At 37.8% G+C, this 17,576-nt stretch overlaps 2 protein-coding genes across 3 annotated transcripts; one reads left to right on the plus strand and one right to left on the minus strand.

Annotated features, from left to right (window-relative positions):
• The first annotated feature begins 762 nt into the window (after window positions 1–762).
• On the plus strand, window positions 763–7,478 carry acp6 (acid phosphatase 6, lysophosphatidic). Its single transcript, XM_082176562.1, has 11 exons — window positions 763–908; window positions 1,429–1,597; window positions 1,962–2,090; window positions 3,019–3,149; window positions 3,611–3,690; window positions 3,805–3,892; window positions 4,975–5,107; window positions 5,196–5,296; window positions 5,408–5,500; window positions 5,818–5,983; window positions 6,518–7,478. Exons 2-11 carry the CDS (start codon window positions 1,436–1,438, stop codon window positions 6,650–6,652), a joined length of 1,218 nt encoding a protein of 405 aa, XP_082032688.1. The 5' UTR covers window positions 763–908; window positions 1,429–1,435; the 3' UTR covers window positions 6,653–7,478.
• On the minus strand, window positions 7,283–17,556 carry LOC309503754 (uncharacterized protein). Of its 2 annotated transcripts, XM_082176544.1 has the most exons (7): window positions 16,145–17,555; window positions 13,390–13,463; window positions 13,058–13,292; window positions 10,396–12,623; window positions 9,967–10,176; window positions 8,281–8,383; window positions 7,283–8,189 (listed from the first exon to the last, which is right to left on the minus strand). In XM_082176544.1, the coding sequence occupies exons 1-6, from the start codon at window positions 16,467–16,469 to the stop codon at window positions 8,282–8,284; spliced, it is 3,174 nt and encodes a 1,057-aa protein (XP_082032670.1). In that variant the 5' UTR covers window positions 16,470–17,555; the 3' UTR covers window positions 7,283–8,189; window position 8,281. The 2 variants fall into 2 exon arrangements, with proteins under 2 accessions (XP_082032670.1, XP_082032671.1); XM_082176545.1 differs by having other exon boundaries at window positions 7,283–8,383; window positions 16,145–17,556.
• Between the last annotated feature and the right edge of the window lie 20 nt (window positions 17,557–17,576).

The following is a 17,576-nucleotide window of genomic DNA, read 5'->3' on the forward strand; positions in this document are numbered from 1 at the left end:
TAGCACTTTCATAGATTTCTGTAATATGTAGACCTACGTGAACGTAGTTAGGCCTATTCCAATAATGTCATCTAGTCTCACAAAGGGTCATTCAAAATATCTGTCAGAGGGTTTCAGAATACAAGAAAATAATTCACTGACTATTCAAACATTAGGCCTATTGTTCTGTCTCCTGATGTAGTCTTTTTTTATTTTTTACAAGTAGAAACAAGACTTAAATTTATGGAAGAGGATTAGAGCTGATCTAGAAAATCTTTCTTTGACAGTTAATGCTTTATTTCACTTTATTTCTCACATATGATTGCAGTCACTGTCTCTCATTTCCTCTGAACTGTTTGCACTTCAGTACAATAAAATATCCTAGCACTTATAACAAATATCCTAGCTCTAATAACGCATACTTGATGTGTTTTTTTTTTTGTTTTTTGTTTTTTGGTGCACATTATAAAATTATTTATGTATTTTTTGTCATTTGCCCTTTTAATGTAAGTTCAGGCTATTTTTTATGTAGGCGTTATGTTATAATATGTCTGTGTGACTGTGTAATATTTTACGTCCTGTATACATGCTAGTTCGTGTTAAGACAATTTCATTTCACCACTGTCCCCAAAAAGTATTTGGACACTAAATAGATTTGCTGTTTGTTATGCTACGTTTTATGTTACGTCGTTTAGCAAAGGAACATTACGCCAGTAAACGAGTTATGCATGGATGAGTATGGGAAATGTAGTTTTAGAACATTGTGTTTCCACTATTTCTCAGAATAAATAGGTAGACTATGAAACTTCATATCCCAGAACGCACCTCACCGTTAGCCGGCGTATGCAACGTTCAGTCTTCCTGAAACTGAAAGGAATGAGTGCAATTCAAAACCAGTGGAATTAACTTGCCGCGTCTGAAACCTTCAGGTTGGTGATATTTAAAAGGCACTTTTTCTAGTGCACCTACATGTTTTTACTTTACTTAATAGATTTAAACTAGTGCATTACATTTGACAGTTTGCAAGAGCGTATGAAACTTGCTGATATGACAGGCAGCAGCAGCATTACCGAATGAGACAGAAGTTGCTGTGTTTGAATCACTTATGGAAATGTACTGACACGCTTTGATATAGCCTATATATATTTTTTTTAGTTTAAAATGTATTTGATATTATATATCATAAGTGGCCACCTTTCTTTAAGATTTTAATCACATTTTAGGCTTCTCTAAGTTCGTTTCAAATGCTCCTGTGTTGTGACCAATGAATTTTAGAAGACAAACATTCCATATAGTCTTTCAACTATTGAGGTTATACAACTCTATGTATTATTTATTAGAAAAGAATATGTAAAGTGCTGTTCAGTTTTATCTGTAGTAGCATGTATAACAACCCAGGACATGTCAACTTCTCAAAAATGTCAAGTCAAGTGTTCATGTCTCTTTCAGGTGCATCATGTGGGCACGTGTGGGTCTGATGGGTTCAGTGGCCCTTGGGTCAACGTTTTGGTTTCAAAAGAATAAGGCTGAACCATCTCCATACGAGCTTAAATTAATTCAAGTTTTATTCCGACATGGGGCGAGGACGCCGCTGAAATCTATACCAGATGTGTTGGAGGTAAGAGAGCTGATCAGTGTCACTTCAATGCCCAAAGTTGCAATGTTGCGTGATCAGTTATTTTTTGGGGATTGTTTTTTTTTTTAAAACAGTAATGTTAAACATAGACAAACCTTTTAAATAATAGGAATAATAGTTTAAAGAAATTAAAAGTAATACAAAAGATGGTGGAACAAAAAAGAGAAGAGAATGCACAAATGTGGCATTATTCTTAATTGCTTAAATGTCTCAGAATCATTTGTCAGCATCAGTCTTAACAGTGTGCCTTTTCACTCAGAGACAGTGGCACTGTCATATAATCTGTGATAGTCTACATGTTGATGCCAATTATATCCAGAATGACGCATGGTTTCTGCACCCCTAGGCACAATGGGTCCCTGAGCTACTTGAAGCGCCCGCTCACACAGAAATAGACTATAAGGTTACAGACCTGAAGGGGGGACCCAGACCCCCAGCTCCTGTTGAGGACAGCTACAGGGCCAAAATATTGACGGTGGGTTTGTGTTTATACATATCTGCCACTTTCTTATACAATGGAAACTCTGTTTTGCACACAGGATTAGAAAGGGTCCAGCTTGTGGTTTGCCTACTGAAAGGTAACATTAGTTTAAAAAGGGCCACAACTCTTTCTAGTTAATAGGTTTGGCTATTTCAGTGTGTTCAGAACTTCAGAGCAGGCAAATATTAATGCTACTCCATATGTTCACATTCTAGAGCAGGGATGGCAACGTCGGTCCTGGAGTACTGATGTCCTGCAGAGTTTAGCTCCGAGCCTAATCACACCTGAACAAGCTAATCAATGTCTTCAGGATTACTAAGGCTACAGTACATGTATGCAGGTTAGCTTTTATCAGAGTTGGAGCTAAATTCTGCAGGACGGCAGCACTCCAGGCCTGACCTTGCCCATCCCTGTTCTAGAGAATTGTGTGCATCCAGCTTTGTGGCAACAGTTTGGCGAGAGTCCTTTTTTGCTCCACCGTTACAATGCCCCTGTGCACAAAGCTAGGTCAGAAAAAGAAAAAGGTTTATTGAGTCTGGTTTAGAACAACTTGACTGACCTGCAACAAAGCTCAGACCTGAATGGGAGCAAATTTCTGCAGCCACATTCTAACATATAATAAAAGCTTTCTGTGAAGAGTAGAAAATGAAAGACCAAATGGTTTTGAAATGAAATGCTCAGCAAGCATACTGTATGGGTGTGTTGTTTGGATGTCCACATAGTTTTGGCCATATAGTGTCATTTTCCGAGATGTTTGTGTGGCGTTTTAGAGTGCATGTTTGGAATGAAGTGGATTGATGGTAAATGGCAGTGTCAGACATCATGTAAACATTAGCATACCTAAATGTTTAGATGGAAATTGTGCCAGATTGTCATATACAAAAAAAAAGAATGACACTGACTTTGGCTCCTGCTTTCATAGGGTGGAACTTATCCAGGTCAGCTGACCACGGTGGGCATGCAACAGCTGTACGATCTTGGAGTGAAGTTACGAAAGAAATACATACAGGAAGAGCCCTTTCTCACACCTTCTTTCAACCCTAAAGAAGTTTAGTGAGTGCTATTGATGATTCTTTATTGAAATATTTATATTGTTTGGCACCATTTGTGCTACTGACAAAAATGACACCTTAAATTGTATCATATTGAGGAGAAAAAAACAGTACACTTTACAATAAAGTTTGATTTGTTAACATTAGTTAACTACATTACTTAACAAACTTTAATTTTTAAACTTTAAATATTAAAATTAAAGATTGAATCTTTTAATATTATTTAATAGACCTGAGCTTACATGAATTAACAATGAAAAGTTGTATTTTTATTAACATTAACAAATAAATAAATACTGTAAACAAATGAATTGCTCATTGTTAGTTAAAGCATTAACTAACATTAACTAATAGACTAAAAAATCTAATAAATGATCCTATTGTAAATGAATATGTTTATGGCTCTGAATTGCATTAAGCTAAATGAGTAAGAGGGACTGTCCATCTGTCGTTGATTTACAGCATTCGCTCTACCAACATTGTACGCACCATTGAGTCTGCTAAGTGTTTGGTGGCAGGACTGTTCCAACAGGAACAAGCAGGTAAGGTGGCAGCTCAGCTACGCTTTTTTGTGTGGTTTGCTTGAGTAATGGATGAGATGAGCTTTACACACTCCTGTGTTTGCCTTTCCGTGTTTGATTTTCTCCCACTCTAAGGTGTTGTGTCCATCCTCACTGATAAGGCAGAGAAAGAAATCCTCTATCCCAACTATCATGGATGCAAGCTGCTCAAGCTGTATATGGGGTAAAACCTGCTTTATTATGATAATAATGATGATAATAAACATACTTCATATAACCATTCATACTGAATTATAGCTCACAATGGAAAGTTAATTGGGAAACATTATTATTAGTTGGGCAATAATTATAATAATAATAATAATAAAATACATTTAAATTAAAAAATGATTCAAATTCCAAGAATTGGAAGAAGTACTTATTCCTAAATGTTCATAAATATAATTTAACCTTCTTTATTTTCTTTAATTACTTGTTTATTTATTGAGATTTGTACTTTTATTTTGTTAAAAATACTCTAATAATAACAATATACTTTATTATCAGAAAACATTAGACCTTTGCTTTGGTGAAATACACTACTGTCCAGAAGTTTGGGGTCGGTAAGATTTTATGTTTTTGAAAGAAGTCACTTTATTTTACAGTGTCCTTGTTTACATATGTTACATGTACTTACCATATTAATAACTATAAATTATGCATAATTACATGCAACTAACCCTCAACCAAATCCTAATCCTACCCTAACCCTATAGTAAATACATGTAGTTGCTTAATATTACTCAGTACTTAAATATATAATTACACTGTAACAATGACACCTTAAAATAAAGTGTAACCGAAGTCTCTTATGTCCACCAAGGCTGCATTTATTTGATCAAAAGTATAGTACAACAATAATATAGTGATATTACAATTTAAAATAACTGTTTTATGTTTTAAACTTAATTCAAATTTATTCCTGTGGTGGCAAAACTGAATTTTCAGCATCATTACTCCAGTCTTCAGTGTCACATGATCCTTCAGAAATCATGCTAATATTCTGATTTGCTGCTCAAAAAACATAAGTTGTGCTTCTTAATATTTGTGGACACTGATTATTTGATTAATTGAGTGCAAACAAACAGCATTTATTTGAAATATATTGATGTCTTTACTGTCACTTTTCATCAATCATGCTAGCTAAATAAAAATAAAAAAAATAAAAAAATAAAAACTTTTGAATAGTAGTGTAAATGGCCAATGTTGGCTTGTGACTGGTTTAACATCATGTGTCTGTGATTGACTGTGGTGCATCAAATGTAGTCATCGTTGGGCACAATCATCCACGCTTCCTGACATTGCTGCAGACCTCCAGAGCATCCAGACCTCCTTGGGTGTTGATCCTCATCAACATATCGACTTCATCCTCATTAGAGATGACATGGTGGCCAGAGAGGTAAAGTGCTCCCTGCTGATACATTCTACAGATGCATCTGCATTGGCTTTGTTTCTCAAATACGGTACTGTTATATTATTGATCCTAGACCCATGGCCTGCCGCTTCCTACAGCTCTAGAGCACTGGAGGAGTATTGTAGAGCAGAGAGCTGTAGATATGATCTGTCACATCTATGAGCCCAGCAAGAGGTGAGGGGCCAATGAATCCTGCTGTAGATTCTTGAGAAGAGAATATATGAAGAAGTTGCTTATGGTTTAAGGTCTCTGTAAATATGTTTATTTGTTTTTGTTTGTCCTCAGGCAGAATTTACAGATGTGCGTGGGTCCACTTTTCCACATACTTCTAGCCAACATTGATGACAAAATTCAAGGCACAACTTCTAATCCAGACAGGTGTCTTCATTTTGAACAGCTTATCTTTTGTTTTATCACTTGACTTCTTTTAATGTTTTGGTTAAAACACGTGCAATCCATATTTAGAAATTAAACTTGCAATGCAATGACATTAAAGCTTAAGAGTCCAAAAATGATTAAAACCACTGCGTAACATTCTCTACCTGCTATTTTCAGACAGTAAATGTCAGTTACAAAACTTGAGAGGTGCTGCCTCACAGTGGTCAAACTCAGAGATCACGTGTGTAAAAGTCCTCTTGAAAACAAGATCTTTAGAGTTGCTGTTTTTTTGTGTGTTTTTGTTGTTGTTGATACAGAAAGTTGTTCCTGTATTCTGTGCATGACACCACCCTGATGCCATGTCTCATGGCTTTGGGGGTTTTTGACATGAAATGGCCACCGTATGCAGCTGACATCACACTGGAACTGTACCAGCACCGTCAGACGAACCAGCACTATGTTAAAGTATCTTACATTGGCCAGGTAATACCATTCACACAGTAATCAGGAGGTAAAATGCTTCAAATACGTACAATAACTTTTAAAAGCTGTATGTCAAAGTTGGTATGATTTAATTTTTTTTCCCCCAAAATGTTTTGAAAGAAGTCTCTTATGTTCATCAAGGCTTAAAAATACAGTAAACAGTAATATAGTCAAGCATTATAACAATTTAAAGTAACTCTTTTCTATTTTAATAACTTTAAAATATAATTTATTCCTGTGATGGCAAAGATGAATTTTCAGCAGTCATTACTCGTCAAATGATCCTGTTGATTTGGTGCATATTTCTTATCAATGTTGAAAACATTTTTGTGGAAACTGATACATTTTTTAAGGATACTTTGATGAATAGGAAGAACAGCATTTATTTTGAATAGCATTGTAACTAAAACACTGTACATAAGCAATAACTTATTGCTCGTCATTAAGCATCTTTATTTGCTTTACTTGTATATCTGGCTTGGTCTTTTTGTGTTGTCTATCCACATTTTAAGCTGTTATTGATTATACCTACAGGACCAAAAAATCCCAGGCTGCAGTGATGTCTACTGCCCACTGCATGAATTTAAGGCGGCAATGGCTGTTCACGCTCTACCTGATGATTCTTACCATGCTCTCTGCAACAGTGCAGATGACCATCCCAAAGTCTGACCGCTCACGAACTCTCAACTCTGGACTTTGACCCAAAAAACAAATGTTTGGGTCTGGGCTGTAGAATCCTCTAGAGCTCAGGTCTCTTCTACATGGTTTCAAGTGTTTATAATAACAAAAGAGCAGTATCAGAAGTCTTATGTTTAAATTATGTCAAGTCCTTTCTTTTAAAGGAAAATGGATCATGACCGGATGTAACAAATGAGAAAAATGTTTATCTGTAATGTACAACAATTTGGTAAACAAATTCATTCACAGGCTGTCGTAATATTTAGCCTACATTTCACAGCAAAAATATTGATAAGGTGTGTGACTATTCAAACGGGTGTTTGTGTGTAATATCTTCAGTGGGTGCCTTCATTTCAGTCATCTGAAACTGCTACAGATTTTGCTGCAACCTCGCATTCTTTTAACAATGACATTTGATGTTTTAACATCAAATTAAGTACTGTACAAGGTGATATGCAAGTCAATAGGGTGAAAAAATTCTTACATGCTCACTACTGATATGCATATTCAAATTGTGATATAATAAAAAACCATGTTCTACATTTTATAGAATTTTGCTTTGTGCATTCAGTAGTGTGTAACAAACCAAAATACCTGAAAAAGCACACGTGAAGAAAAGTGTAAACTTTAAAATGCAAAATTTATTTATATGGCTATTTGGTCGTTCTACATTTTAAATTTGTGTTTTCAGACAAAACACCTCAACATTTAAAACTTCTTCATTAAAGTCCATTGCATTGTATGTTAAAGACGGATATGCATTAAAAATTCAGGCAAGGAATTATCAAAGGAGAGAGGGAAGGAGAAAAAAATAAAATAAATCACATTAGACATTTTGGGATTCCCTTATTTAAAAGATACAGTCACTGTCTCGTTTTGAAAAGCTGTAGTCAAATGTTTTCACAAAATTGTATATACCCAAAAAATGGCATTTCACCAATGCATTTGTGATTTGTACAATAATTCTTAACTCCATTTACCCAACCTTCATTTAAAAATTCCTGACTAATAGTTTTTTCTAAAACATTCCTAGACAACCACACATTTAGGGCAGTCCACTGGCTCCACTCCATCATTCAAGTACATCCCAGTCCATCGCATCTTTCTTAGGTTTCAAAACAAAGCTAACATTAAGTGCACTCAAGATTATGCCATTTATAAAAAAATAATCATAATAACAATAGAAATAACAACTGTAGTAATTACATTAGTAATAAATTTAAAGCATTCTACACAATTCTCATTATACATATATCACCTTGACCATCAGACTCCACCCCCCTGAGAAAAACACCATGGGTTCAAGTTCTGGTTTAACACATCTGTATCAATTGCAAAGCAACCTCAGCTTAGTAACTTAAATAACAACAATTATTGTGAGGAAAAGGACCATTTAAACCATCATAACATTATTTACATTAATAAATTCAACCTCATTGTCTTACATCACAGATCCTTGGTATTTACAGCGTTAATATTTAAAGAAACAAAGCTTTGCTCCTCTTCATTTAATCCTGTGGCTTTTCACCTAAAATGTTAAGACAAATTAAAATACTCGTAAAAAAACAAACAATGGAAATCAACAGAAGTATAGAGATGTCTGTATATTACAGACTGACCTCACTGAGCAGCAATGCACTGGTGGCATTTGTAGAGCTTGGGATTATGTGTCTTTATGTGATTCCTCACATTTTTCTGGCTGAAGAAAGACTTGCTGCACAACTGCGAGAGAGAAAATAGGTGTGAAAATAGAAGAAACCAGATATAGAAGTACAATGCCAGAGTGGGATAGGAAAACTGTTAAATTACTGTGGTGCTTTTTTATTGTGGTCTTTTGCCAATTTTATTAAGCAGAGACTAGACTGAAATGATGGAGTGACCAAGAAAAAAAATGGAATTAAGAAATGTTGCGAGCCAGTTTCAAAGCCGGCCTGCTCAGTCAATACGCTGGACGTGCAAAACGCTTCGCTTTGTCACAGCTCTGATGGTACTTTTTTTAGAATAAGGCCAATTAATCAGCTCTACCCCACCTTTTATTATAGCTTTGTACTAGGGATGGGATGGTATGAAAATTTCATATCACGAGAATAGTGACCAAAATTATTGTGATTATCAATATAATCATGGTTTTGTTAAAACGAGATGTAAGTGTTCGAAAATAACTGATGCTCATACTGAAAACATTTAAACAAGTTTTATATTTGAAAATCAACAAACAACAAATAAAACAAGCAGCTCTATGCGCTTTTTTTAAGCAAGATTCTATTCTGTGGCATTTCCTTCCTTATAATGACCGTCGTCAATAGCAACGCATTATAACGGCGCACATCCGTATCCGTATCACAAAGGACACGCTCTCGTTTCAAATACAACTTGCGTCTCCGTTTTTGATTGTATTGAAAATTAAATCAGAGTTGATTTATTATTTACAGAGTTTGATAATATTGTTGTGGTCATCTTGTCTGGACGATTGTTTTGTACACTGTACAAAATGAATTTATAAACAGGTAAGATTTAAAACATTAATCTCAATTCAATATATATATGTGGTAAAAAAAAAAAAATCGGTGTAATAAGTGTACAATGAATATCACAATGAATGTCACTCTTAATATATATAAATAGTCTTGATTGAACTTGTTCGTTTGTCTTTGGCTCAAAGCCACTTGCTGCGAACTTTTCTTTACAGAAGCTTCACGTTTATTTCAAGTGAGTGAGATAAAATATTTTAACTCAAAACAACATTTTGTGCCCAATTATTTCCCAGACGTAGTTTTGGTATTGAGGTCAAAGTTAACTTGCCTTGCGTTCGCTATACAACAGTGGGTGATGGTCACACAAGAGGACTCGGCAGATTCAAAGTGTTCCCCCCTATTGTAGCGACTTTTTTTGTGCATGTTCTGCAGACAGGGTGACCATCCTCGATTAAGTTTCCCTCAGGACTTTTGTAAAAGCTAAAATATGACCACACCTCAGATTTGGTCCTCTTAAAAGGCTGAAAAATATCCCGAGCACGGTCACTGCCTTCCACCATTCCTTCTCGAATAAAAAAACAACAACATTGCGCGCTGCGCCTGCGTCAGAGCTGTTGCTGGCTGGACAGGATTTACAGTGAGTTATTAAAATCGCGATAATCAAAGACGGTTTTAATGATTACTAAATTTTAAAAGATAATACTAACCGTCAGTACATTTTATCGTGGTTTATAGTGAAACCGGTAATCGTCCCATCCCTACTTTGTACAGTAGACAGGCACATTGCTGGGAAGGGAGCACCTTCAGGATCTCAGAAGACATGATACATACCGGACAGGGCCAGTGTTTGCCTTCAATGTGCTTGATCCGGTGCATAATAAGGGCATCACAGTCCCTGTAGGTGGCTCTGCACTGCAGGCAAGCATGTGCTCCACTGGAGGCCTGACCGTGAGGACTCTTCTGCTGTTTCAGACGTGCCCGTCGGATGGATTCCAGTAGGATGGAACGGCGGCTGCTCAGAGGAAGCAGCTTATTTACATTCTATGAAGACAAAACAGATAAATATGTTTTTTGTAATTTTGGCAAGTGTCATTTTATGTTTATTAACAGATTAAATTTAGTATCATTCTTTTCAACGATTGACATTTGAGTACTACTTCCCTAACCAAGACTGGATACAAGTTTACAAAACATTTACATAACATGCCTTTGTCATAAGAATAAACATCACAAAATGCTAGCATAAGAAAAACGTGTCACCTTTGTCTTTGTAGGTTCTTTCTTGACTTTACAGCTCCTCTTGCTGACTTGGGGGTGTCTAGAAAATCTGGTAACCTGTGACCCTTGGGACACACTGGTTTCATCCCTCTCTGTCTTCACTTGAATAGCAATCCTTTGGGAAAAAGGTGAGTGCCTGTTTCCAAGTCCTGCCCAGTGAGGCCCGTTTAGACCAGTCCGATCTGGCATAATCCTGGCCCTCACCCGATCTCTTCTCCCCATGCCAGGTGATGAATCGCAATGGGAACTACCTCCATGAGAGACAGACCGAGTCAGGTAGATGTCCATGCTCTCCTCCTCCCGTTTGATGCCACTTGGCTGCCGACAGAGCCCAAAGAGGAAGCCTTGATCCAACAGTTTGACGGGTGGTTTGCTCTGACGCTTGCCCAGGTCTGAGGAATCGCTGGTTGGGAATGGCTGGGTTAGGGGCAAGGGGTCAGCTGGCTCTTCCTTTATCGTTTTGTAAAGGGGATGGCTGTGAAGATGCTGATTGTTGGAAGCATCCCAGTTCATGACGGCATACTGAACTTCAGGACTGTCCTTCCTTTTTGAATGTTCCTTCGAACATTTTTTTATTTTTCTGTTCTCCTTCACCTGTGTTCCTCTTTCAGTTCTGCTGTGCTTTGCTTGTGGAATTCCTGTAGCATGGCTGCATTTTGTTTTTCTTTCTATTTGTTTTGAACTCTTAGGTTTGACTGTTGGGGGACGCCCAGGTTTGTGCCGCTTTGTGTGCTGTGAATTTGTTGTGGCTACCCTTACTGTGTGATCTGCTGGTGGGCGACCCCTACGTCCTGGTGCTTTAGGAGGAGTTGCTTGGGGGCTGCAGACAGTATTGCGACGGTGAATAGGTTGCAGGATGGCACTGTCCGAAGATTCTTGTTTTATCCTGAGCATAGTGCTTTTTGAAGGGTGAGAGGCATTGTGTGCTGGTACTCTACCTCTTCGAGCAGGTTGGGAAGGTGCTTTATCTTGATTTTTGTGGTGACGTCTGAGCGTTCGATCAATTGCACTGGAGTCTGTGTGCAGCAATGACCTGCTACGTGTAGCTCTAGCAATTGGCTCCACAGGATCATGCCTTTTCCTTTTGGACCTTTCTTGTTTCCAAGATTCTTGGAGTTCTACTTTCACTGGTCTGTTCAGCAAATCCATTCTGCTCATGTCACAGAGAGACAGAGAAGGACTAACAGCAGCAAGCACCCCTAAACTGGTTCTGAATCCCAATGGGACGCCTTGTGCACGAGGTTTTCGGCGGGCTGTGAGTGAATAATCACTGACTTTTAACTTCCTAAGTCGTTTTTTCTGCCCCCAACCAGACAGTTCTTCTGGACCAGGCACCAAGGATTTCCTCTGCAAGCCAAGGAAGCTAAGAAGACGGTATTTCTCCTGAGCACGGGGGCTATGCACCTCATCCTGAGGGACTTTGTTACATACCTTCTCTTCCACATACTCCTCCTTTACCTTTACTGAGGTATCATGGGTCAAAGAAATTGCCTGAGATTGGGATGGAGTCACTGAGAATTCACACTGGGGCTTGTATGCCCGGTAAGAAGAGGACTTCCTCTTTCTCTTAGTGGAGAGGTCAATTTTGGGGAGGAGTCTGCGCAGAGCAAGTGCAGCGCCAGGTGAAGAACGAAGCAGACGGCGTGATGGAGAGGAAGAACGAGTCGAGGTGCAAGGAGATGTTGAGATGACCGAAGATGTGGGGTGGGAGGACGTTTTTTTCTTGCAGGATGGAGATTTAAAGTCCATGAGCTTCATTCTGCGATTTGGGCTGCATGGAAAGCCATTTTCCTCAACCTGAAAACTGGACAGGAACTGAGGATTTGAGGTTTCTGTTTCAGATTCATCTGTCACCTTATCAACAATCTGCTCACTGTACTGTGCTTGGATGTTCCAGGAAGACCCAGAGCCTTCTCCTTCCTCATCCTCTCTCTTCCTTTTGAGTCCCACTTTCCCTCCTGAAGCTGATGAGTGGCCTCTCCTGAAAGGTCCAGGTATTGAATTATTTGGTTCACCAGGAGTACTGTGCATTCTGGAATGTAACTGATAAGTCTCTCGCTCCCTTTTGATAGCAGAGCAAGCCTCAAGGGCAGGCCACATGCGTAGATGGCGGGCCATGGCACAAACCTCCGTCAAGATGTCCAGATTCAGATTGAGGGTGGAAGTGTAAGAGAACTCCAGTAGAGCAAGCAGGCTCTGCTCACTGAAATCTATATGAGGAACCATAAATGATAATTGATTAATGCCCTGAAGGATAACGTAAAAGATATAAGTGTGTTGAAATAGGATAATGACAGTCTAAAGGTTAAGGATCTGCTGCTGGAATGAGATTAACAATACATTATATTAGCATATTTTGTATAACTAGTACAGAAAATTCCATGAAAATATATTCTTTCCTATGACTCCAGACCTGGAAATCACAATTTGAACATTCCCTAATATTCAAGGTTTCCTATGACTGTGGGAACCCTGTAACAAGTAAACTTTAAACAACCAAAAGCATAATCAGAGAAGATTAAAATGGCTCACCTTAATGAATAAAATATGCTCAACAATTTCAATAATGCCGGTTTTAAATGAATACAAGTGTGAACAAACACTTATTTTGAAACTGGTTTAACTTGATATACTGCACCCATACCTGTGAGATCAACATGTGACTGGGCATCAGTGGCTGAGTCCATTTCAGTAAATAACTCCTGGAAGTACTCGCTCACCGCAGCAAGGACTGCTTTGTGGGCGACGAAACACTGGCCATCACCAGTTTTCAGCGTGATATCACAGAAGAGCCCTGCTTCCCGTTGGCTATTGAGTTTGGTTAAGACTTGATGACTATGTGATTCCACCATCCTGGAGATAAGTCCCACATCAGAACACTAGAGACAGAGACAAAGTGAAAGTAAGATTAAGTCAAAACAGTAATCTTGACTAAGATGAATACTGGGATAAATGTGTTTAAAAAGCCATTCTTACCATTGATCTCTCAGACTGACTGCGTTGACATTCCTCACAGCCAAAGACATAGTCTCTGACCTGAAAATACATTCCTAAAAGAAAAAACAACAGATTTTTACAAAATTATTACAGAGAAGGATTTGTCTGTGTATATTCAAAAAAGAAAGTCAGTGTTGTGACTGTCAGACCACTCCTATTCCACAAGTAGCTCAGTTCTGTCTGGGCATTACCCATTCTCTTTCACTTTCACATTACATAGACTAAATCGATTCAGACTGCAAACTATGCAGCTGACAGCTAGAGTAGGAATCTCAATTCACAAGTGATTCTTTTGCGTGGCAATGAAAAGAACACAATTTTGAACAGAGATCTCTGCCATTATCATCTCTTTGGAGTATAGCACTAGTTAACTCCAGTTAAATGAGACACTTGCCAATGGAAAAAGTGGTTAAGTGTGGCAAACAGATTTTTTTTTATGTATATGCATATATTATACTTGGGTTTACTTAAAAAATAAAAATATTAAAAAAGGATGAATGCAGGTATGAATAATAAGGGAAAAAAGAAAAAAAAAGAGGCTAAAATATACTTTTTGTAGCATTTTATCCTCTAGGTAAAAACAAAATAGAGGGAATGGGAAATGGCAAATAAATATCTGTCTTTAAACAATATTAGAATGAATTGTGACATGAAAATTGGGATACCAGGATATAAACTCGTCCACATCAATTCCACTCTCAGTTTTATAAATTAACATTGCTAATGTTAATGCTAATGACCTAACAAAATCAATGTGTCATCAGCAATTTCAAATTTGATCCACAACTGCAACCTTGAATTAGACATGGGCATATTGTCCTCATTAGGCTTATTTGTTTGTCTAGTTTGTAATAAATTCATTTGGAAAACTAAGGTGTTTCTGGCACAGGGCAAAATACCCAGCTGTTCTGCAGCCCCAATAAGCTGTATTGAGAAATCCCTGATGGTGCAATTCAGTTAAAACACGAAGCAGCACACCAAAAGCTCAGTTTATTACTCCCATCACAAGTCCTGACTTACCATCGAGAGAGTGAAGCAACAGATAAGTCATACTCCAAACAGTTCTCAGGGGACTGTGGAGTGGAATAGCTTAGGGGTTAAAGAGCTACAATAAAGTTTGTGAGTCTGAACCCCAGAAAAGATGATCCATGAACTTTTATATGACTGCTCAGCTGACAAATCACAAGACACTAACCCCTATTCCAGGGGGAATGTCTCTGAAATAAATGGACAGTAGATTTAGCTGAATAATGTCTGGAATCATTACTGTCAGCAATCTACAAACCCTCTGATAAAAATCAATTGTTAAAATAATCTAAAGTTTAGTTGGCATTGGACTATAAATGTAGAGCTCAAACAATGATCTGAACTATTAAGCCGTTCTAAGGATTATTTTGGTCATTGTTTTTTACCTCTCTAACAATGATGTCCACTTAGTAATTCACTAAGTAGTCATTTAGCCAAAGCTTTTAATACAGAAATTACAGGTTCGGTGCTCCTGGAATAACCCAAGGTTTAGTGTCTTAAGTGATTAATCAACCCATATCGAATTCAACAACCTGTCAGTTACCAGCCTACATGCTTAATCATAAAACTATCATCTAATACCAAGCATAACTAAATGAGATCTGACATTCCGAAAGCAGTTTAAGAATTGTAAACATCATAAGAAGTCTCGAGATAAGGTGGCCCTGAGGGAGATCTTTGCCACCTCCAAATCCACTTTAAGGATGCAATGCAGCATAAAAGTCAACTCTAATGCACCTCAACTCCTCGAATTAGAGGTTCTGAGTAAATTAAATGCTACATCAGAGCAACCTTAATTTTTTGCCACTGTCATCATAATCAGTGCATGTCTTGTTTTCGGTCAGTGGAGTTTGAAAGGCAACATACCTCAACAATGTGAGTTTTGAGAGCTTGATGAATTGTTCCCTGTGATTGTAATTAAATTGTAAATAATTGTATGCCATCTCTGTGCCACTTTACAAGTGTAAAGACAGCTATAGATGGGATAATAATAAATACTTCCATGTTTACTACTATTGCTTAGTAAAAGCAATTGCTATGAAGAGTCCCCTACCTGTTCATAAATTAAAAGTTAATTATACATTACTAATACACTGTCAAGTTAGGGTTACATGAAATGGAACTTGATTTTGTCCTTTGGGAATTGATTGGATCATTGTATTTTGCTAATTGCTGTGATCTTATGTGAGTGACAGGTTGTCCCACCTTCGTTCCAGTAAACATCATCAGAAAACTAAGAGATGTCACTGCAATAAGGAGGGGAACTAATTTTTATTAATGATAACGAGGGCACATGAATTTTAAAAAACAATAATGATGTGCACGGATAACTAATTTAATTAACTCCAATATTCCATAAAAAGAAAATAAGAACTGTCAATTTTTATTTCATGGTGGCTAGGCTTGGCTATAGCTAGAGGTCTCTGTCACGTTGGTAGTTGCACTGCTCATTTACATAAACATTTTTGCATCGCTGTTGCACGTCTCGTAGGAAATCGACAACTCTCATAAATACATATTATGCTTAAATATGTTTCAATAATATTATCATTAATTGAATTAATTGAATAATTAAAATATTTATAAACTTTCATGATGATTTGATTCAAAGTACAGATATAGCTTAAAACTAATTCGAAACAGACACTTAAATAAAATGTATCGGTAGTAAAAACTAAATAATACCATAAGAGAAAAAATGACAAACCTTCCCACCAATAGTGCTCGGCCACCAGTCTGTATGTGTCCTCCAGGGTGTGGTGCGACTTGCCGGGTCTCTTCTCGTGGAAGGTAGCTATGGATTGAAGCCGCTTGTCTTCAGCCAGCACCTCTCGGTACTGGACGAAACCCTTCTCCAACTTTCTGCGGTAAAGAGAGCCGCCGATGACCTCGAAGAAGGCAGAAGACGAGATAGACGCGCAGCCGCCGTTTACATATCCTGCGCGTTCCCGCTGCTCGTCCGCTGAGAGTTTACTACTGCGAAAGGTGTCATCAGTGTCATACTGAGCACTGTAGGTGCATTCACTTGCCATTTTTACCGGATTTTTCTTTTCTCAATACACTTTAACTATCAGTGCAGCTTATTTGAAATCGTTTCTCCTATGTGTAAAAAAACAGAACTTTTTAACTTGACTTTATCCACCGACATTGAGACGTTTCTGAAACCAATGATGCTCTGAGAAGTGTCTATGAAGTTTTAACATTTGTTGGAGATTCACAGCAAATCCTCAATATGGATATTTAAGTAACAAGCAAAATCAATAATATTATGAATAAATAAGATAGTCTCACTTAACAGGTCGTATGCATCCAGATTATTTTTGTTATGAAGAAGCATTGGAGTTAGTAGCTTAAGTATTTTACAATAAAGTCCATCATCTTTGGTGCTTACGATGTGACATTACATCATATCAAACGTGAAATACAGCAACTCCATGAGACACTGAATTCAAGACAGAAGAGTAACTTCCACCATCAAAAGCCATAAGTAAATCCTGACCACTTATAATTCAAATAAATTCTGGAATAAAAATCGGAAACATGGATGGTAAGTTCTTCAATAGCCTGGTTGTCCCATGAAACTGAACTAAACACAAAAATCAATCGATTGAAATATTTCTCAATCTGTCAAATATGCAGTGGCTGCCATCCATTAATATGTAATTATTATTATTTAAGCAGGTACTTTAGGGCCTCTTTCATCAGAGGTAACTGCAATTGAATTAACAATGTGTCACGAAACGCCAACTAACTACGTCATAACAGGAGATCCGAACGTCCAAATTTCTCGGCGGGCAGCAATAACAATCGCGCGGAAGGGTCTTCCTCTCGCGCGTGCAACTTGTGATTTCTTGAACTCGGTCTAAGCACGCCGCAGCTAATCTGTCGCGCGACCTATGCGCGATACGCGGGGGTCTTCCCGAAACACATCCAAACGGAACGGCGGCCTCCAAAATCAATAATATCATCCGCGGTTTCGCCTTAACGTGCTCCGCGTCCGTTCATGTAACGATAAAGCCAGTCAGATGATCAAATAATCCAATTTTTAACTCGTAGTCCTCTGTTGGTTGCCATTCGTCAACCTAACTTCGCCTCGACGCCCAATTGCCTCACCCCCTCCCTTCCTCGACGCATATTGG

The sequence above is a fragment of the Leuciscus leuciscus genome (assembly GCF_965113295.1).
Source record: "Leuciscus leuciscus genome assembly, chromosome: 7".
NCBI lineage: Eukaryota > Metazoa > Chordata > Actinopteri > Cypriniformes > Leuciscidae > Leuciscus > Leuciscus leuciscus.

Coding starts and splice junctions, on each gene's coding strand:
- acp6 (XM_082176562.1), top strand. CDS start 1,436: ATGTGGGCACGTGTGGGTCTGATGGGTTCAGTGGCCCTTGGGTCAACG. Junction 3,150..3,610: donor TTCAACCCTAAAGAAGTTTA/GTGAGTGCTATT, acceptor GTTGATTTACAG/CATTCGCTCTACCAACATTG. Junction 5,108..5,195: donor ATGACATGGTGGCCAGAGAG/GTAAAGTGCTCC, acceptor TATTGATCCTAG/ACCCATGGCCTGCCGCTTCC.
- LOC309503754 (XM_082176545.1), bottom strand. CDS start 16,469: ATGGCAAGTGAATGCACCTACAGTGCTCAGTATGACACTGATGACACC. Junction 13,464..16,144: donor CGAGCACTATTGGTGGGAAG/GTTTGTCATTTT, acceptor TTTTTCTTTTAG/GAATGTATTTTCAGGTCAGA. Junction 13,293..13,389: donor GTCAGTCTGAGAGATCAATG/GTAAGAATGGCT, acceptor CTCTGTCTCTAG/TGTTCTGATGTGGGACTTAT.